Source organism: Tyto alba, unplaced genomic scaffold (genome assembly GCF_018691265.1).
Source record: "Tyto alba isolate M040663 unplaced genomic scaffold, T.alba_DEE_v4.0 Super-Scaffold_22, whole genome shotgun sequence".
In the NCBI taxonomy this organism is placed as follows: Eukaryota; Metazoa; Chordata; class Aves; order Strigiformes; family Tytonidae; genus Tyto; species Tyto alba.
Genome location: NW_024881296.1, coordinates 29,949,805 through 29,971,913, shown reverse-complemented (window position 1 = coordinate 29,971,913; position 22,109 = coordinate 29,949,805). Strand labels below are relative to the sequence as shown.

The 22,109-nt window shown below is 41.4% G+C and overlaps 1 protein-coding gene across 4 annotated transcripts; it reads left to right on the top strand.

Annotated features, from left to right (window-relative positions):
• Positions 1-6,719: 6,719 nt before the first annotated feature.
• TBPL1 (TATA-box binding protein like 1) lies at positions 6,720-21,482 on the top strand. Of its 4 annotated transcripts, none has more exons than XM_042796015.1 (7): positions 6,720-6,906; positions 13,407-13,593; positions 14,234-14,316; positions 15,214-15,277; positions 17,031-17,134; positions 17,235-17,329; positions 20,990-21,482. In XM_042796015.1, the coding sequence occupies exons 2-7, from the start codon at positions 13,459-13,461 to the stop codon at positions 21,016-21,018; spliced, it is 510 nt and encodes a 169-aa protein (XP_042651949.1). In that variant the 5' UTR covers positions 6,720-6,906; positions 13,407-13,458; the 3' UTR covers positions 21,019-21,482. The 4 variants fall into 4 exon arrangements, with proteins under 4 accessions (XP_042651949.1, XP_042651948.1, XP_032839104.1 ...); XM_042796014.1 differs by having other exon boundaries at positions 20,225-21,482; XM_032983213.2 differs by lacking the exon at positions 6,720-6,906 and adding an exon at positions 10,074-10,094 and having other exon boundaries at positions 20,225-21,482.
• Positions 21,483-22,109: the final 627 nt, after the last annotated feature.

Sequence of the window (22,109 nt, the reverse complement as noted above, 5' to 3'; positions counted from 1 at the left end):
ACCCAGTTCCACCCAACTACTTTACGATCATTTTTCAGTTCAGCTAGAGACTAGAAAAGACCTTGATTTCCAGAGCTGTGCTCAGTGCGCCAGCTCCTGGGTTTGGTGCCCATGCCGTAGTGCTGCACCGCAGTTTGCACAGTCCGGAAGGGCTTTAGAAGCAAGCATTTTTCCATCCCTTATAGAAAAGACAATTTTGACTTACCTTATCCTCTCACTGGGATGGAAATCTGCCAGCCCGAAACATCAGCATAGCAAGAAAGCCACTTTGCAGACACCTGCACAATGCCTTGCTGTCCTGGGCGCTGACAGGGGCAGCGAGGCCACGGTGATGGTCATGCCCCCAAGCTGCAAAGTGCACAAGGAGAACACACACTAGACAGCTTATTCTTTAAAGTGCCTCCAAAGTCGAAATTCCCAGCTCACCTTGGAGATTAAAAGACATAGAAAAATCTGTGTGGTTTCTTCGGTAGGGAAGCTGGTTTGAATCCCAGATATAGTGACAGGATCAGAAGCCCAGGTTGGTTTGAAGCATTTGTATTGGTAACCCCACAGCTGTGTCTGCCCGGAAAGACATGCTTCCTTGTAAATTCATCACATATTTTTTTCAAAAGGTAATCTCTCCTGAAACCCCATTCTCATTCATTATTATTTGTACTTAAAAAAAAAAAAAATGCAAAAGGCATTGGCTAATTGCAGATAATAAGCTGTCTAAAAGAGAACACAAGTCACATATATCCGGTTTACGAGTGAAGGGTATAATTTGATAAAAGTGCAGGGTATTTATAATTTCTGTCTGGATATCTGAATGTAGATTATCACTCATAGTCTTCCAAAAGTGACAGATTTTCAAAAGAATTTTCAATTACATTGAAATGAAATTCAATTTAAATGACATAGAAATTTGTGGCAGCAAACAACAGAGCATTCTGTAATTTCCACGTATATACACACACCTAGAAAAACCTCCATACAGAATTTTTCTCAACAGCCAGCAATTCAAATTGTCCATGTCCGTTGCTGGCCCATGTAGCACTGACTATTCCTGTATTAAGGCTGCACTACTAAATGCAGGCCTACAGGGCAAATACAAGTTTGTGCTCACTGTTCAGCCGTGGATTGCTTCATGCTCTTCAGCCCAGCGTGCTCTATGGATGGAAAGCGGCACATCCAGTAATAATGGCTTTTTTTGTCTCTAGTGCTGCAAAGCTACTGCTGTGTTACAACTTGGTTAAATTTCTGCAACCCTGAGAAATGTCATAGGTCTGACCTAAAACTTAGGATCCAGGAGAGATGGGGAAAAGACGTGTTGCCTTTGTGAGGACTGCTGCTGGCAGACTCCAAACCCAGCAAAGTTCTGCAAGTAACTGGTTTTAATTCAGTTCACTGCAGACACTGGTGTATCTGAGCTAGCTGTATAAAAACAATTTTGAGTAGGCCTAGGCATGAAGTCATCACATTTCCCAAATGCGGCGTGGACATACCCTAGGGTCACAACGATCATGAGATGACGCATTTTCTTGCCTTAGGGTTTTGCCCTTAAACTGAAACTTGTAAACAGATGAAATACGTTTTCAAGCCGATGCGCATGCGTGTACACAGCTACACTGTCCTCGCATGGGGAGTGGAGAGATCCAAACCTCCTTGCAAGGATAAAAAAAAAAGGATCATAACAAAAGCAAGAGAATAAAAAACAATGCAAATCCTTCCTTCACTTTAAATTCTAAGAGCCCATCTTTCTTAAGCAAGGACAAAAACACCAGCCCTTATTTACATCTCAGGCTGCTCATGTGTAAACTATAAGACCATACCCGACTGTAAATACGGATTACCTACACATTCAAATTTTCTCTCGGTTGTTTACATGCTGTTTAAGAAATGGGGACCAGAAACACTAGGGGAAAAAGGGAAGGGTACAGCTACACAGCCAGAAGACAAAAGGAAAGGGGGGAAAAGGCATAGAATAATTCCTCCTTCTCTGGTTACTACTGCTCAGCCCTCGTGAGAGGATGGGCTGGGGAAGGGACGAACTATCAGCAGCTCCATCACGGCCGGGTGGAGCCAGACCACCGGGGAGATGGAAACCGGGAGGTTGAGAGCTGCAGCTGCCTCCTCTGGGAGGAACATCTGCGAAAAGCTGCACAGCAGCAGCAGGGGAGGAGGAGCGGGCACAGGCAGCGAGCGTTCCCAGGGATGCGCTCACACGGAGAGCTGTCCCACTGGATGGCTTCCCAGGCTGCTGCGGCCGCGGCACTTCCCTCCCCCGGCAGGGACGGGGCGAGGACCATCGTGTGCGACAAGCAGCCCAAGCGTCGGGGCGGCCTCTTTGCTTCAGCATCCTGTTCCGTGTTTTTTGATGGCCCAGCTGACCAGAATGGGAACAGCTCTTCCTCACTGATAACGTGTTTTGTTCTTCCATAAGGACTTGTATACCGCTGGCACCTCAGAGTCAATGCAGAAATTAAACAGAAGACGGCAGTTACCTTGAAGGATTTGCGGTCACCTCATGACCAAATGTTTTATTATAGGAGGTTGCTATCATTACGCAGATGGGAAGAGAAGGAGGCGCAGAGCTGACAGCTGCCTGGCTGAAGGGTCACACGTAAGCTTGGTGTAGGCTTAGGGCACCAACTCTTCTGGTGCACAAACCTATGGGCTGTTCTCTTAGGCACGCTGAAATTGCCAGGGATCTCTGCTCTTTGAATTCAGCATAAAGTTAGGAATGAGAAGGGTGCAGGGAAGGATCCTCTCTCTCCGGCTGTATATCTCTATCTGCACTTGCTAGTGTATAGATAAAACTCTGTCTCCGACAGCCAGTGCTGTGGCCGGGGCCGCATCCACACATACCTGTGCTTTATTCCACTCTCACCAAAGGGTAAGAACAGTCCCTGGTACACGCTATTCCCAAACTGTGCTTGGGCATTTTCAGGGAGAAAAGTTCATCAGACAGGCCAAAGGCATGTGGACAACCCTGCTAACAACCAAGCACTACAAAAAAAATAAGCCTTGGCCATGTTTTAATTATGTGTCACTGCAGCCTTAGAAGCTGGGGCGATAAAGGTACTTGATGCCTTTGTCTCACCCCAGCCTTCTGCTCTTCTCACGTGTTTTCTAGATCAACCTGCTATCTTCTTTTATGGGCCAAAAATTCTTAGTGGGGATCCTCTTTGCTATTTGTATCTTGTAATATATTAAGACTAGAGATCACTAGAAGAGGCCAAGTTCACTAACAAACATAACATGAGAATTAAACATTACATCCTAAATTACGACACTGAAAACCCCGGTTCATTTGTTGCCCAACTCTGCTAAGCTCTGCTGTTCCTTTTCTACCTGAGTTCTGAGTCCCCTGATGCCAAAATTTCACATATGCCTCAGAGTATCTCTCGCCATTGCCAAGCAGCTCCATGTTAATAGAATCTTTTTTTTTTTTTTTTTAATATAAATACAAATAAATAAAGTGATATAAAATCAAGAAGAATGTTTGAATGTTGTGGAGCTGGTTGAAGTACCGCTTAGGGCAGGGAGGCAGCAGTTTAACAGAGCTGGCATGAGTTATTGTACCATACATCATCAGAAAAGTGTGAGAAGACACATTTGAGTTCACAGTTTCACCTGATAAACTAAGCCCTGGAGCGAAGGGTTCCCTCCATGACTGGTCTCCTGCCACAGGTTTAAGTTCATTCCCTGCTGGCTGCCAGCTTGAGAGATGTCTCATGATTAACCTGCAGTATCATATGCATGTAGCTGACGACCATCCCACAAAATGCCATTTCTACAGAATGTGAGAGACACAGGTTACTCCTAGGTACCCTCCTTGAACACAAATACTTCAATACAGTCTTCTGCACAGACCCTGCAGCACTTAAGATGCAGCTGCATAAAACTCTTCATCTAGCCTTCACTGTGGGCTGCCTCAAGGGGCCATCCGCCTTCCTTCTCTGCCCCCTGCACTTTCCCACAGTCCACCTTGCACTGGATCTTACCCAGCTGAAAATGAATCCTGTAAAAATGGAGAAATACAGGTAACCAAGCATTTCCTTCAGTTTGAGGAGTGATTTTTTGACAGAAACCTGCAGTTACGAGCTGAGTAACATCATGAAATTACATCTTTGTTCACTCTCACTGATGTAAGTACAGAACAAAAATATGTGCAGTGTCCTAAAGTTCGGATGTCCCTATTTTTACTGCACTAATACCGATGGTCCCATGCAGCCCACAGTTCCACTCTGAAGAATGTCCAAGGACAGAAAACAGCCTCCCCACACCTCCATCTCCTCTCTACTTCCCAAACAATGGCTTGAGAAACAAAGGCATAGGGAAATGAAATCACATCGTGAGGAAGCAAGTGTCAGAAATGGCCTCCGTGCCTCCTGTTTGATGTCAGTACAGCATCTGGTAAGTTAGAACAAGCGACAGCAAGAGGCAGATGAGGACACGGTTCCTGCAGGTGGGAAATCCTTAGCATCTCAGTCACACGAGGGGAGGAAGCCACGGAGACAAGTTAGAGTTGCACGGAGGGATGGAGACCAGGAGGAGGAGAACATCGGGACAGGATAACCAGTTTTGTGACTGTGTAGGTGTGGAATAAAATTCAGGCACAACTGATAAACTTACATGTCAAATTAGGTAGGTGCTCAGTCGCCTCGTTTGCAGTCTGTGTTAATGTGATCATAACTACTTGCATACATTTGCACATTTTGCAAATATAAAGATGCAATCTTCAGAACATGTCCTAGTCAAAACGGGAAAAGCTCAGGCTGACAAAGCAGCCAAAACTTTTAAATGGTAAGGGTTCATCTCTTCATCAGTAAAAGTTTTCTTAATGTCCAGTGATGAGTGCACATTTCTGTGGACCACTTGCTAGAAGAAGTTATATCCTGAAAAGAGCAAGCATGTGGAGACAGACAATGGATGTGTATTTGCTAGAAGGTATTTTGTGTCAAATTCATGTAGACCTTTATGAGCATGCTCAGAAACAAGAAGCTTGGTTAAAAGTCAAGCAAAATCAAGGTTTTCTTCATAACTTGCTGCATCATAACTAATTCAGGAAAATAAATAAAAAATCAGCATCAGTTGTGATACAGCTATATAGAACCTTGAAGACATCATAACAGTCTACCCCATGTTAGCAGTGTTAATTATAATGACTTTAGGCTGCAGCCCATCCAGAATTAAAACAGCCCTAAGGTACTCCATAAAAATGCTGGCGATCCCGTGCAGTGACTGAACTGTGGTTGCTCTAAATTCAGAACCCCCGTTCCCAGGCGCTCGCGGAGCGCCCGCGGTACCCAGCGGCGGTGGGTGCGTTTCTGCAGGCAGGCGCAGGGTGGCAGCGCTGCCGCACGCCGCCGGGGAAGCAAACCCGGCACTTAACGAGCAAGAGCGTCCCTAATGTGCTGGCAGCTGATGTGAAGAGGGAGTCTGAAATAATTATTCTTGACAAGTGAACCTAGTAATGCATTTCATGGATTAAATTGAACCTAGCAGAGGAAAGCATCCCGACTCGGAAGGCTTCAACATTTAAATTTCATACTGTTTCCTCTATCCTAATTGAAGCTATTCTGATCTCACTTCACACACGGAAAGTACATGACAAAACCTCAGTTTCATAAGATTGTTAATACAGCGAATACTCTGCACTACACACATATAAATTTTATATATATACACACATATATATTTACACACATACTTTTCATATAGAGACAGATGTGTCTTTACAGACCTAAAATTGACCTGAACAACTTTATTTCATTCTTCAGCCTGGGTGATGGGTCCTTAAGTGGCCACACCGCAGCCACACTCAGTTGGTCTTGGGTCCTGGGTTCCCAAGCGAAGCACAACAGCTCTTCCAAGAGAGAATGTAAGTACAGCTGAAGAACAGTTCATCACAGGCTCTACTCCCTACAGATTGCATAGGTGGGGCAGTGCCGAAGTTGGTGAACTGTCCTGGACAGAGAGAACCAGTGCCATCCCAGCTGTGTCCTCACATCCCCTTCCATCTCTCCTCAAAGTGTGCACCATGCCCGCTTTCCAAGAATTAAACAAGCTGCATATTGGAAGAGCAAAAAGCATCAGTCTTGAGTCATTTTAACATTAAAACCACACAAAACAAAACAAATCAATGCAGAGGGCCACACAGTCCTCATGAGAGTTTGGAGTAGCGGAGGCTTCTCAGTCACCTGCTCCTATCTTTGTTTCACCCGGGCTCAGCACTGCGCTCACACACCGACGCACCACAGTTTACTGCTGCGGACCCTCCCGCTCCGCTGGGCCCGGGGAGCGCGATCCGGGCAAGCCGAGGTGGTCTGAGGGCGAGTGGCCCCACAGCAGCGCCAGCCACACGCCAGGACCGCTCCCACCATCCGACCTGCGGGCCGGGCCGGGCCGGGCCGGGCCCGCCCCAGCCTCACCCCCGGGGAGAGCCGCTCCCTCAGAAGACGCGGCTGCCCACAGCCCTCCCTCCGCCAGCCGCCCGCAAGTCGCGCACCTCGGGCCCGCCGGCAGCAAGCTCGCAAGCAGGGCGGCCCCCAGCCAGCCCACCGCCTGCGCAGCCGGGACAAAAATTAAAAATTCACCAAAAGAGCCACGCCCCCCCCCCGCCCCAGCCCCGGGCGCTGCGCCTCAGGGGGCGGCAGACGAAAGCGGAAGTGCGCTGCTAGCGCGGCCCCTTTCACCCACCCCACCCCCCCACACACGCCTCCCCGCCCCCGCCCTCCCGCCGCCGTGACTTCCGGCGGCCGCTCTAGCCGGCGCCGCGTCTATGCCCGCGGCGCTGGGGGATGTTGGTTGTGGCGGCGGGGAGTCGGCCCAGCACCCGGACCGCCGCCGGGCGCCCGCGGCGGGGCGCCTAGCAACCGGCACCCCGCGCCGCCCCGCCCCGACCGGCCGACCGCCCGCACGGTAACGGCCGCCGCCCGCCGCAGGGCCGCGCTCCTCCCTCTTCCTTCTCGCCGTCGCCTCGGCGGGCCCTGCCCGAGGGGGGGTGGGGAGGGACGGGGACGCGGCCCCGGGGGGCCCCCGTGTGCCCCCGTCCCTTCCCGGCGGGGGTGAGGGGACCGCGGCCCTGTCGGATCCTCCCGCCGCGGTGCCGTGCTCCCCCCCCCCCCCCCACCCGAGCCGCGGGGCGGGCGGGTGGTGCGTGGCCGGGGCGGCCGTGTCGCGAAGGGGAAGGGGGGGGGACAGAGCATCCTCCTCCGGGGGGTAACGGCTTGTTCCCCGACAACCGGCGAGGCTTCCCCAAGGGGCCACCGGCTGCCCCGCGTCCCTGAAATAGCGGGCCCGGCCCCGGGGGCTTTGTAACGGCCGGCGCCGCTCCGGGCCGCGAAACGCCGGCGTAAGGCAGCGCGGCCGAGCGGCGGGGACCGGCGTGGTGGGGCCGCCGCCCGCCTGCGCTTTGTTCCTGCCGTGCTGGCCGGGGGTTTTTGTCAGGGGCTGAAGGGGGGCGGGGGGCGAGGAAATATTATTTGTTAACCCGGGTGTTGTGGCACTGGTACATGTAGGGCTTTGAGTGAGATTCCCAGCTGCGTGAGTAGGAAGAGTGGCTTCTTTTTCCTCAGTCGAGTCGCAGAAATGGTAAACGTTTGACGGGGAGGGCGAGGAGAGGCTTATCCGTTGTGTTAAAGTATTTTGTAACAGCAAAACTGATTTTTTTTTTTTTTATTTTATTATAACGTTTTATCAAGTTGGAATGGCCACCTAACCTGTCAGTTCAGACTTCTTTCATACTTCAGACAATTTTCCCCATGTCATAAAGACCTAAAGGATTGTCCTTAATGCTTATCATTCGACTATTACTGGATCTTATAGGGGAAAGATGGCACAAAATTGAATGTGCGTGAATTGTGCTTTGAATATGAACGGAATTTTTTGATGAGGAAGATTTGAGGAAAATTGCCTGTTTAGAAATATTTAAAAATACGCTTCCTGGTTTTGTTCTATAAACTCATTTGGCTTTATTCCTGCAACCGGATTTGTGTTGGAAGACCCCGGACCCATAGGGATGCAGTATGCTTATCCAAGAGATTAGAGAGCAGGGTTGGGCATTTGTGTCCTACTTGTTTATGATATAGCTGGTACCATCATTCTGTGCGTTAGTCTAATTGGACAAATCCTTACTTTGATACTGTTTTTATGCACATTTGGAAATTTTCTCCTTCTCCAAAATAGATTTATTTCATTCTGTAGGGAATAGTCATGACTGTGCAAATCTTGGAAGGTGAGAATATTGGCTTCAAGATGGCCTTTTGCTTTAGGGGCAATTTAACTTGCCACTAGAGACAACAGAAAGTAAAATCATGCCCCACTGGCTCAGTGGCTGTAACTGAGAAAGTTGTTCAGACCAGAAGATTTTCTATACAGACAGCAGTAGCTATGTTGCTCTCAGTTCTGGCGAGTCGTTCACCTGCCACTGTGACTGTGTCATATCTAAGAATTCAAGCAGATTTCAGAGGTCTGTCACCTCCAGTGTTTTCATATGGACCTGTTTCCTCAGCGGCTGAGCGCAAATCTTAAAAAATGCCCCTTCAGTGGAAGGATGTAATTGGCTTTTCTTGTTCCTGATGGGCTGTATTTTGTGTGTTCGCTGTTCTTACATGGAAACCTCATATGGAGGTCCCTGTTAACTTCTTCAAAAATGCTTTTCAGGCATTAGTTTGACGAATGCCTGCTGGCACAGTAGTGACAGATACCCCTTCAGCTGAGCTGTTGGAACTGTTTGTGGGGTTGGTCAGTTGGTGAACTGCTTTGGAGCAAGGTTAAAAATAGCCAGTAGAAGTTGCTTATACTTAGGCTGCTGGTGAAAAAGGTGTTTATTAAACTGTTCTGACGTTAACGTAACCATTGTTAGATGCCCCCCTCATGTACCTTTATAGCTCTGAGTTTCTTGGATCAAAGGTAGCCAAAAGCTTAAAATAATACTTTGTTTATATACCCCATCCCAACTGCCTTTCCGCCCTCTTTGATGATGATGGTGCGTTTGGTTTGGAACTTTTTGAAGATGGAGAGCACTGGATATTTTTAGATTGTAAGATTTCAGTGCATGGTGTTTGTCTTCATGTGTGTTTATATAGTATCTAAAATAGTATGGCCAGGGTCCTAACTGGGGACGTATGGGTAATGCTTTGTTTAAGAATTTGAGTGCTCGTTCCTTCCTCCAAAGTATTTCTTATTCTGGGAAGTTTCTCTCGTTTCAGTGTAGAATACATTACAGTGTCGAATATCCTTGAGTTAGCTTTTGTTGGGTTTATGTTTGCTCTCATGCTTTACCTGTCTACATTATTTTTTTTTTCTCTCCTTCCTCTTTTTTTTCTTCTTAGGGTAATATTCCAGATGTATCTCCGAAATCTATGTTGAAAAGAAAGAACAAACTTTTAACATTTCCTTGATAAAATAAACTAATACAGACTTCTCTAGAGATGTATTTAAGCTTTTTTTTTCCCCTCTGTCAGGGTCGATTGTGTACACTGGTGCAATAGAACTTGAAATCAGAGTTGGCTAGTTTCTTGTTCTGGAGAAAGCTGAATGAATTACATAATTTAGAAGAAATGCTGCACATGTAGACAAGTACATTGTTTTTTTTTCCAGTTGTAGCCTATTATTAAATTAGCGTTAACTGGCAAAACATAATTTTAGAAATAAGACTTAAGCTGCCAAAATTATCAGGTTCAGATGAGAGAACCTTTAGGCAAAATTAATCAACAAAACCTAAGCAGAGCTCAGTAAAATCAATTTAGGCATTTGCAAATCCAGAACTGGAAAGAGCCAGATGTTTGGTTTCTACTCAGTCCCTCTGTTCTGCAAGTGTAACTGTATAAATATGGAATAGTAACAGGCATGTATGTACGGCTGCTGCTGCTTGATCACAAAATCAAGCAATTTGTAAAAGCACGGGAGCATTATTTTCCCCACTATGCAGATAGGAGACAGAAATGTAGAAATTCAGGTTCTGAGAAAATACATAATGTGCCAAGGCTATGCAGCAGGGATACAGAAGTATGTATCAATAGCACAGAAAACAAGAGAAAACTGGGAAAAAGGAGGATCAGAATGTTGTTTGGGACTCTGTGTTCCAGCTAGTCATGCTACTAGAGGTATGTATAAATAAGAATAACATAGTCTTTCCTTTTTAATTTTTAAAAATTTTTTAAAGAGAACATTGTTCCACCTTTTTTATAAGCATGTTCTTCAGATTTTTTTTTTATATATAGTGTATGTAATATTATTTTTAAAAAAATGTTTAGCTTGCCTCTGTTCACGTGGTTCATGTGAATTTGGATTTCTTTGAGACTTCCCAAAGAAAGGTAGCAGGACATCTTTTCTCTAGATATTTTTTTTTTTCTTTGTTATCAGTACAGTGCGAGACATTAAAATGAACCCTTAAGGCCGAGGTTGTAATAGGTTGTTCTCACTGCTTAGAATTATTCAAGTCTCCAAATGTTTTGGTTTACCCAGTATTTCTAAACCATGCCTTGGAAGAACTTATTTAGTATTTGTATACTAAATGGGAATGGGCGTATTCAGGATTGTTGACACTTAGATTCAGGTTCTCAAAGAACATGGGTAGTGTTTAGCAGCAGCAAATAAAGAGTTTTCTCAATACAAATGAGGAAAACTTGGTAATTAATATTTTAAATATTCAATATTTGAAAAGTTTGACAATTAAATGCTTCTGTTAGATCAAGTAACATTAAAGGATAAAGGCAGTTTTCAGTATTTTTACACTGTATTCAGATACTGCTTCTGTAACAAATTGTGTACCTTTTTAACTGAATGTCAGAAAAAATAGTATAGAATATTATCTACAGCTCAAATTAAATTTCAAATTAAAGAGCTCCTCCCTAAATATCTGTTGTCTTGAACTTTCAGAACATGGCTAGTGAAAATGGGGGCACACTGCTGTAATGTTGTGTAATTTTTCTCCCTTTAAAATCTATGGAAGTAGATTGTGGTTCTAACCAAGACAGCCCATACTTGATGAAAACATCCTTACCGATAGCTCCGCAGCATATTAATGTTCTGTTGTGTTTTTTTTTTTCCTGTAGATCCCCCTTTAATGATAGATCACTTTCTTTTAAACTGTTCATTTCTTCTCTTTCAACCGCTTTTTTCTTTGTTCTGAATAAGTACATGACTTTACTCCCCAGATCCATTTAAGACAGGACATTAGAGTTTTATGGGGACGTTATCATACAGTATTACGGTTTGCTTAGAGGTTAACAACCTTTGAAGGGTGTTATGCATGACGGTGTTATTTTTTCAGAATGTAGTGATTGAGGGTGCTGGTAGAAACTTGCTGATAACTGAGACACTGTTGATTGGAGCTATCTTGTTTTCTTATACAGCAATTGTTCCGGGGTTCAGTAGTGAACTCAGTGAGAGACAGGAGTTGGAGCCAGGGTTGAAAACAAATGCCTCTCTGAAGATGCCACGGGTTCCAGCTCCTTGCTCTGTGCTGGCCCAGCCTGCATGCCATTCAAAATCTGCACATGTGCTATCTTTGGATCTGGTGCCATAAATTGCTAACCCAATCTGTAGTAGTCCATCAAAACCAGATGGGATAAGTCATTTCTGACTTTGAGGATTCATATAATTTTTGGTTAAAAAAAAAAGGATCCGGGAATACTAATTAGTTACTGTTTGTTCTCCTCTTTGCCTGCTTTTCTCCCTACCCCCACACAGCGCCTTTGGTTTTTCTGTTCTTCTCTTGCTGTTTCTTCATCTCTTTTCTGTGTTATCACCTGCCTTGCCTTTTCTTATATTGGACAAGCCAACAATTACAGAATAATTCTTTCAGCTGGGAACAAGCTGCACAGTAGAAGCAGCAACCATCACAGCAATTGACCTAGTACATTGTGCACATCTGCCTTGTAGCTTATTACTTCTGTATTGTTAGTGAGTTGCAGTCAAAGATGTACCTTGAGTGAACTCTCGATTAGAGACTATGGCATGGTGCTTAGGAAGTCCTAGTTAGATGAAAATACTGATAATAACATTAATTTTGTATCTTGAAGATTTTTGATATAGAACATAAGTCTAAAACATTTAAAGGGATAGTAATGCATTACAGGATGTTATGTGCATTGCTGTTCTTGATGCATAGTCTCTTGCTTCTTCCATGGCAATGACCATGTAGAGCATTTCATGTATCTGACTGTTTTTCTTTGATTTTGTTCTTTGCTTTCTGTTGTGTTAATTTTGGATTAAATGCTACCAACATTTTAGATGAATGGATCAAGATAATATTGCCTCTATCTCTTAGGCTATGCTCTACTTAAGCTACTTCTCCTGGAGTAAAACTAAGATTTTTATATTCTTCTGCAAAGAAAAATTCCTTAACAAACTACAGTATTTTGTATAAGTCCTTTTCAGTATATGTCAGTGTTCCTTGTTCTTTTCCTCTCTCCTTTCCCCAAATACTTCACCTGAGATTTGAGATGTCTGCCATCTTGGCTTTGGTATGCTTACAGAAGAGATGTCGGGCAGTCTTGGCCTGGGCTTAGTGGTAGCCCAACTCCCCATCTTATGATCCTCCTTCCCCAGTTGAGGTGTGTGTTAGGAGTGTCAGCTTCAGTGTGCACGGGCATACTGGGCCCTTCCTGGCTGCCTTAGGCTTGCCGTGCATGCACTGAGCAGCCACCCTGTGCCTTCACAGTTATTCATGCTTTCCCTCAGAAACACTCAGTTTTGCTCTGCACGTACAATATGTTAATTCTGTGAGGTTCCTGTGGGCAGTGCAGAAGGGGATGAGAGGCCACTGTGGCTCAGCCCAGGCTGTTGCTGCCACCAGGACATTTTATATAGTCCACATTGTGCTGTTATACTGGGAAAGATAGGCTGCTGGATGGAGATGGGAAAGCTGTGGTAGCAGGCCGTGTACAGACTGCAGTTTGTGTAACCCATGTTAGTTCAAAGTTACTCAGCAGGCGCATCCATTCCAACACAAATGTCAGGCTGTTCAGAATTATCAACTTCAGCAGTCAGAGAAGTGCATTTTCCTGAGGTGTCTAATGACATTCTCAAACAAGCTGAGGAAAGATTATCCACTGGAGCTATGGAAAAAGTTTCAGTAATCTTTACTGTGTCCTAATATAGTTGGTAAGAGTTGTAGCATATTTAACTGGCAAGTTTAAATATTTAATACATATATATATATGTGTATATATATATATATAAATGCATGTGCACTTTATTTCTGTTAAGTCTGGCAACATGGCTTCAAACAAGTAACCTCCTATTTTCTAGCATACAGGATGCAGACACCTCCCCTCCCCACACACAGTTAACTTAAATGAGTCAGAGTAGTCACTTCTGTTTCTTGTCTGATTTAAGAGACGGATGTATACAATGGTGTTAGTAGAAAAATTTTAACTGGTGTGTTTAATTTTATCATTTTCATTTCTCAGGATGTGATCTTCATGGTGAGCTGGTGGGAAAACTGATCTGTAAATCACCCCAATGGATGCAGACAGTGATGTTGCATTGGACATTTTAATCACAAATGTAGTGTGTGTTTTTAGAACAAGATGTCATTTAAACTTGAGGAAGATCGCTTTAGAGGGAGCAAATGTGATATACAAGCGTGATGTTGGGGTAAGAGATTCAACATACCTCAGTTATCTGTTTATGCAGATGTTCCTTAAGCTAAACATTCTTGTGACTGATATCTCTATGGTGGATAGAGAAAAGCATAGTTTTATTTCTATATTTTTGTCTTGATAGACATTTAGTCTATGATACACTAAGCATACAGTATGGGAGAATGGTTAAATATTGTCTTGGAAGACTGCAACTAGTGAGGTGAATATTGGATATGAGGTATGTAGTGAGACCTCTTACACCTCAGGGTCCATTTTGCCTCTCCAAATGTGGTGGTTTTGTCAAGAAAATAAATCCTGATAAAGAGTTGTCGATATGGGAGTCACTGTAATAAGAAAAAAAATAGCACAATACTTGTGGCTCTCAGCTTTTTATTTAGAGGAAAATACCTTAATCTGTTTTGTAAACACTGAATCACTGGCTGAGACATTCCATGCTTATTTTGCTCTTCTCAGAAGCTGTTTAGTTTTTTTTTTACCTACTGGAAGAGATGAAGGAAAAGTTCAAGGCTATTAAGAATAAAGGAAATATTATCAGTGTAACAGTTGATTTTTCTAGCAGTTAATTTTTTTTCCCAATATGAAATTGAACCATCACTAATTACCAATTCTTCCACTTGTATTTTTCTTTCTAGAAAGTATTAATGAAACTTAGGAAACCTAGAATTACGGCCACAATTTGGTCCTCAGGAAAAGTTATTTGCACAGGAGCCACAAGGTGAGTTCATGAAGATTCTTTCTCTAGCTGTAAATTCTTGTGTATTTTAAAATGTAATGTTGTGAGGAAGATGGCAAGAGGCAGTACTTGCCACTGTCAAGATTCACTCATGCTGGATCACATGTAGATCCTTGCCAAACTATGTATTTGGGAGGAAGTTTTTTGTGAGGTGTCTGCCTCAGACGGAGCTGAAATCTTAAGCAACCTTAGTCTGGCCTTCTGGGAGAGCAGCAGGGAAAATTACTTTATGAAGAAAATCCTAGAGATTTAGAGAACTCCAAGAAGTCTATGGTTTTTGCCAGAACTTGAAACTTGGGAAGGGATGACCTTTGTTGAGGAATCTCTTATTCTGTCGCAAAACCCCACCTGAATTTAATGAAGTTATACAGTGTTGAGGGACTGGGAAGAAGCAAAAGCAGACTCCCAGTTCAGATACATCTGAGACTTGCTAAACTCTTAACAGCAGAATTCCTTTATGATACGACTGCATTGTGGATTAAAGATAAAGTACAACAGTAAACTTGCATACTTTCTGTATATGATCTCTGTCTCAAAATAGGAGATGGTTGTTCAGGATATTAACTCCAGACTACCTGTGATCATACTTGCCTCTTAAGAGTATTTAGTATCGTGTATCTTCCCTCTTCAATCAGAATACGTCTCCCACTTTAGCTGGAGCCAAGTGCCAAGATATTCTTCACATAGGGCATAAAGGACTCCATTTTCATATCTAAATAGTTAAAGTGTAACACGTACAAGTAGGATAAAATGAAAGCTGTCCATGCGCTACATGATGAAACGGTTCATTTTGTAGTCTGAGTAGCTATTGTGGTATGTGTGCACACAAATACATACACTATTTCTGTTAATGCTAGATTCTTTTCTTTCTCCTTATAGTGAAGAAGAAGCTAAATTTGGTGCCAGACGATTAGCTCGTAGTCTACAGAAGCTAGGTTTTCAGGTAATTCTGATGAAAAAGGACTTGTATGATTCAAGCAATGCTGGTAGTCCATTTTTTAGCAGGAAACAAAAATTAGGGAACATAACAATTTAGCAGTGAGCACGTTTCCACTCAGATGCCCCTTTTGTGTCAGCATACATTTTCCAGATGCTGGTTAAAGAGAAGCTGTTTTGTTTTGTGGATTTTAGTTGAAACTCACATTTGGAAGCTGAGTAGTGCTTCTTCACTGGCTAATGAACAACAACATTTGTTTAGTAAATGAACTACCCACAGATGTTTCTTGGATAGAATTTACAGTATCTTGAAAGATTTGGAAGGAGTGCTGAAGAGTATAAACCTAACTGTCATTTCAACATAATTTTGCTTTGTTTCTGATGGAATACAGATACATGTCCATCTTGTTAAGGGCAAGTTTGAGCCTCTCTTTAATTAAAGAGGGGGGGAAAATTGCTTCTGTGCTGTCAGGTTGCACAGCAGGAAGTAAGCCAAATAAAATACTTAAGACATTAAACCTTTTTTTTTTTTTTTTTTTTTTTTTTTTTCCCTTCTGGTTTGGGTTAACATTACCAGTCAAAAACACCACTTGCATTTCATAGTAAAGGTTGAAAAACAGCAATGTGAATGACTTAAAATGACACGTTTTAGTACTCTAAAACTTCCTGGTAGTTAGTTGTGCTGTTTACCCACAGTTTCAGTTTACGGACAGACAATTAAACAGACACAGTGGCTGTCCTTTGACAGGGAGAGGCTACCTTTGATTGTAGTACATAAAGGCAGTGGTAACAGGCTATCCTGGTAATGCTTCATCACGCTTAAGCAGAAGTTAAGCACTATTACTGTTAGAAATGTATACATTAGACCCAGCCTCTTAAAGTTGGAATGGAACATTAAATCAGTGAGGTGAACAGTGCTTCCAGGGTGGACACACCAAGTTTTATAATAAAAGTGAGCAGCTTAAGTAGAATGTATTTTGAAGGTTAAGTTGATAGTTGATGCTTTATAAGAATAAATTGCTTCTACTGGTAGTATCCTTCTAAAAAGTTTTGACTGAGGAACGGTCACTTTAAGTTTAGTCAATCTCAAAAAATGATCTAAAGTTTCTTCAGTGATATTGCCAACACTTGTCTCTCTTGGGAATTGTCTGTTGGCTATTTTATTGTCATCCAAAATGACTGTGGTAAAGAATAACTGAAAGCCAGTAGTTTGAGCTGAGTTTCAGAAATCACTGGAGTAGAAAAACAGCTTGCCATAGTGGCCACTGGAGATTTGAAACAAACCAAGTTTCACCTTTTTTCTTATTCTTAGCTTTGATAAAAATGGTATATAGCAACAAGGCATTAAAAAAGTTTCAAATGGTGTAAGATTTTTGTAACAATGAAATTTAAGCTTTTTCTCTGTTTATTTTGATGTTCCATGAGCTATTTTATTTCATTTATTTTCAATTTGGAGGTGTTTAATACAGCAATGAGAGTTGTTTCTGTATCTCATTCCTAAACTGTACTATAACCATATAATACAACTGTGAAGTATCCAGTTCAACAGCTACTGTACCACGGAAGGGTAAAATAAGAGATGTGAGTCCATTAAGTACTGTTTAGGTTCCTATTAGAAATACATCAGTCACAAGGTTTTCACTTTGAAATATCAAAATATTCTAATTGGTATTATTCTAACCTTTTTTTTTTTGTAACCCATAATCTGCCTTGCTGTAAGCTGAATTTCTAATGTCTTTTTTTTCCTCTCTTTTGAAAAGGTAATTTTCACAGATTTTAAAGTTGTGAATGTTTTAGCAGTGTGCAACATGCCCTTTGAGATCAGATTGCCAGAATTTACGAAGAATAACAGACCTCATGCGAGGTACGGTAGGATTTTAAAGAGTTATAGTCTTGGTATACAACTTAAGCTTTTATTTTTCAGTTCTAGATCTATCTTTTTTACCTTTTATTTTGTTTTCTAGTTATGAACCAGAACTTCATCCTGCCGTGTGTTACAGAATAAAAACTCTCAGAGCTACCTTACAGATTTTTTCCACAGGCAGTATCACAGTTACAGGTATTTTGATGTCAAAAATAAATATTTAACTTGTTGGGAATATTTAACTTTAGGGCCAGTAGGTTTAGGAAGGGAAGATGTTTAAAACAGTCAAAAGGTATGTTGAAGGGATTTTGTTTCTCAGTGCTAGCACCTAGTTTGTTTTTGAGTGAAAGTGACAGAAGAGTTGTAGAGAAAGTGTTATTATTGACAGGCTCAAAAATTATTTTGAATGTACATAGTCTGTTTTTTTGTAAAAACAAAAGTGAGATAGGACTTGAGAATGCAGGTGTTTATTTAAGTATTTTAATTGTTTTCCTTTTTTTTCATCTGCATAGTGCTGTAAACTACTCTGTATGTAGCATTAACATCCCTTTCATAAATACGTTTTTTCAAACTGGAGATTTATGGAAACGTGTAGGATAGTATAGTGTTTTGTCATAAGTGAAGTTGACCAATACTTGCGGTTCTTCAGACTTGTGCTCTCTTCTCATCAACCTCTACTGAGAGAGAACCGCCCCCTGAATCACAGGCATCAGTGATTTTTCCCATGTAATCAGAGATGCGATTGTCCCTGGGTCTTGCAGATGCCATGCCACGTTTTCTCCTCTCTCTTCCTAATTTCCATTTTTTATTCTCTGTTGTTAGCTTGTGAGGTGTCCACCACAGGTTTCCAGATATGAGAAGTTAATTTTTATTTTTTTAGAGAATACTTGTTAAAGTGGAACAGAGCCTAAAAACATCACTTTATCACTTCAGTGGGAATTCTGTCTTGCGGTTGTTAGAGCTCAGCTACTGGTTCAGAAGTTGGGTAGGAATTTTTATTTTCACATCTTAAAGCCTTATGTATTTGTTAAGGAATTACAGGGAATGTTTCTCACAAGATATCAGCAGAAATGTTTTTTTAAAGAGTACAAACGCCATCAGATTTGGTAATCTGAAAATATAGGCCTAAAAAATATTTCAAGATTGCAGTATATGTTCTGAACAGAGCAGCGGGTCTAGCCAAAACTAGAAACTAAATTTAAAATAAGGAAGAAGCTTGAGTATCACTGCAGTAATAAAAGGCTCTCAGAGTGTCGTGTTAGCCTCCTAGCGAGATTTCGACTTTATTTAAGATTCTTATTACCCCTTATACAGGACAAAATCACTTTCATACTTCCAGAATTGTCTTTTCAAATCTGAAGGCAAATATGGTAAACATCAAAGTTTTACTTCCTTCTGCTTTAATTGTTACAGTGAATTTGAAATATCTCAGACCTCTGTTGGTTTTGAAGACTTCTGTTTTGCCTAGGCCTTTCCTCTAGGGGAAAAAAATGTCCAGTCTTACACTTCTTGTTATAAAATTGTTTTAAATTACTTTTCAACCTTACTGTATTCCCTCTCGAGTGCATTCAGATAAGGTTCCTTTTAACCACTCATGTTTCTGTAGTACCTGTACTTGTCATGTCACTAACTCAAAGAATTTTGAGATACGTAATTAAAAATGTTATTAAAAAAAAAAGAAGTTTTTTTTTTAATGGGACAAGTATAAAAAGATTTAGAGTTACAGTGAGAAAAGAAAATAAGAACTGATATATAATAGGAAGAAGTATTAATTTCCTTCCTCCAAAATGAGCAATGAGGGGGTTGTTTGGAGGGTGGTTGTGTTGTTTTGGAAGTTTCTTCTCTTATACTCCCTACAGTGATGATCCAGTTTTCACATCTCTTCGACCCTACAGGGAGTAGCATTTTTTTACAGGAATTATTTGCCTACTCATAGCCTTGCTTTCTGAAGGCTTTCTCTAGAACTTGCATTTCTGTGATAGCAGACAAATTAAGTGAAAGTGCAGTATCTACCCAAGAGGCAGGTATCTTTTACCAGGCTTGTTTTAGGTGAGTGCTTAACTCAACTTGACAAGTTTGAAAATACAGGAGGAATTCTATTCCATTCCATTTCTCTTCTGTCTGAGTGTGTATATTAAAACAGTATTTCCATAATTAGTTAAAGAGATAAGTTATAACTTATGATTTTTGGGAACCATTTTGAACAGTCCTTTGAAGAAAATTTTGAAGTCTAAAGTGAGGTTAAAAAAACCCTGAGTTCACAGTTGTCAAAGCATGTGAGAGATTGCTGTTTTCATTTATCTGCATCACCAAACTTCTATCCAGGATGAATTTCTTCTGGCATGTTAGTGCTTGCTTACTTGCAGTCTTAATTGTTCATTATATAAAATGATCTAATACCACTAGAAAGCATTGCTAGTTCATTCTTCCTTTTTCTCCAGATGCTCATAGATCACATTCGATAACCTTCATATTCTTTATCCTGAGACAATAACCATTCCTTGGCTTGCAGGTTTTTACTGAGGTCAATGATGGAGCTATTTGCAAAATCCAGACTAGAAAGTAATAGTCTATAATTTTCAAACAAAAAATAACCTTGCTGAAACATACTTGGGTTAAATCTATCATTATTTTGCAGTAGTTTTTGTTGGTAGGTTTTTAAATGAAGAGATAAAAGAGTCTAGGCTTTTGAGTAATACAGATTCCTAGAAGATTAGCATAAGTATTTCTTCTAGCTCTGCCACTGAGCTTCTGGCTTCTTCTCTGGGCTGGCTGTTTAAGCCAGTAAGTTGAAAAGCACCCAAGTTGTTATGAAATTAAAAGACAGTATTACTTACTTGTAGTCTAGCCATTGACCAGTGTAGAACATCTTGCAGATGTCATGTGAGAGTCTTTTCTTGTAAGTAAAAGTGGTCAGAGGAATACCTTCTTAAGCAGGGAGAAATGGGGGAGAAACTTTTGTCTACAGTATAAAGTTGTGGTAGCTAAAAATACTAAGGTTATTTTAAAGATACTGTTATTTTAATTTGATTCCCTGATTTCTCTCTTCCTACTGCGCTTTTTTTTTTTTTTTTTTTTAATGTGTCTCAGGGCCAAACGTAAAGGCTGTTGCCAGTGCTGTGGAACAGATTTACCCATTCGTGTTTGAAAGCAGGAAATAAATTTTATAATTCACCACTTGATGGTTAGGTTCCCTAACCAAGCACCTTTAAAGACTGCTGCACATTGGACTAAAAGCAAAAAGGAAAACTGGACCAACAATAGCAGAAGAATACAGACTCTTTTACTTGCTCTTGGCCATAGTATAAACTCCAGTTCTTTTGGATTTTACTCTTAACAGTGCTGTATTGTAAAAACAGAAGTTTACAAGATATGAAATTGCTGCTTTTAAAAAGACATTCTATTTATTTTTGCAGTAATTTCTGTGTATTCATAAGCAAAGCTGTCACGATGTGCACTACCTTTGAAACATTATTTTTCTTTTTTTTTTAGTTTGAGCTTGTGTTTTATTTGTGAATAGTCTTTTACATTTTTGTATGCTGAATATTGGGCACCAAAGAAGCTGTAAAAGTTACCTTTTTCACCTGATGAATGTGCACAAATAAAAGTTTGGAAAATATTTCTCTTCATACCTGTTCTGTTATATTCCTTTCCCTTTTTCTATTACAGTTAAAATTGTATAGTTGCAAATTAATTTGAAACAATGTAAGAATAGTCTTTTGCTGATACCTTCTGTTTCTATTTGTAGTACGTGTAAAACTTTGTGCGTGGGTTAGATTGAAATCTATAGTAGTTACAGATGTTTATCTGAGGATGAAATTTGGTTTGTTCCCATTTCTCTTAACTACATGCCAGACTTCAAGTATTTTCTTGCTGTTACATGAAGAGAAGACATTTCTAAATGTAAAGGTCTACAGCAAGTGTTTTCCTGTAGATGATGAGGAAATCTTACCAACTAAAGAAGCTGCTGTAGAAAAACCACCTGCCTTGTCCAGCTGCTGGATGCAAAAGGAAAAGTTACTATGTGAGCTTCAGTTTTCAGGAATGTTGTTGTGCTTCAGCTCGAGAAGATGGTATGGTCACGCTAATCCAGCCCCAGCCTATTGCTGAATGATTAACACAGACCTTTTCTACACTCTTCTTACTGTATAATAGTTTCATGACAGGAGCTGCCAGCAAGCAATGAAGCTTAGTTCTGGCATGTGTTATTATTGGTATTAATCTTGGACTTGGAAGCCAGTAAATGTTTCTCTCAACAAGTGCACATTTGAAGCAGAAGAGAGGTGAATGCTTAAAAGTAACTGCAAATGCTACTTTTAAAAAGATACAATAAATATGTATAAATGTATGTATGTCTTTTTTCCCTGTCTTGCTGAAGAGAAATGTAACGCTACTTTTGTGTGCTGCAGGTAATATACAGTCTTAGTGGGTGCTAAAAATAGTAAATCCTGAGCTGTTACTGCGCCAGAAGTCACAGCTTCAAAAGAAAGGTAGAACATCCTGAAGAAGCAAAAATGTAGCATAATGTATTTAATCTGTCTGAGGGGATGGTACGAAAGTTGAGGCTGTCCATAATGACTTTATGCAGAAATTAGGGAAAGGAGGGAATAGTATGGGAAGTGCTCAACTAAACCCCTTGGGAAAGCAACACTTTGCCACAAGCCTTAGGCAATACATTCGTAAAAGCCCTTTTAAACTCAGTGTAAGTAGGAAAGAGAGGACTTGCCGCCATGAAGTTACCAAGTTGAGTTCAACAGTCACAGAATTCATAAAAAGAGCAGGGAAAGGGATACCTGTTCTATGCAAGCTTTCCAGTTTGTGTAGGAGAGAATGTGGACCTCAGTTCTCCTGACACTAATGACGATTTTGTGAACAGCCCTAGAGAGCAATGGACAAACCACCATTGAGGAACACCAGTGTGGTGGTGTTACAATTTTAAAAAGAAAAAGCAGAAGGTATTTGAACAATGAGCAAG

Bases quoted from the DNA above. Each gene is read 5' to 3' on its own strand.
- TBPL1 (XM_042796014.1), top strand. From the start codon at position 13,459: ATGGATGCAGACAGTGATGTTGCATTGGACATTTTAATCACAAATGTA. The intron at 14,317-15,213 runs GTGAGTTCATGA...TTCTCCTTATAG, and splicing joins ATTTGCACAGGAGCCACAAG to TGAAGAAGAAGCTAAATTTG. The intron at 15,278-17,030 runs GTAATTCTGATG...TCTTTTGAAAAG, and splicing joins TACAGAAGCTAGGTTTTCAG to GTAATTTTCACAGATTTTAA.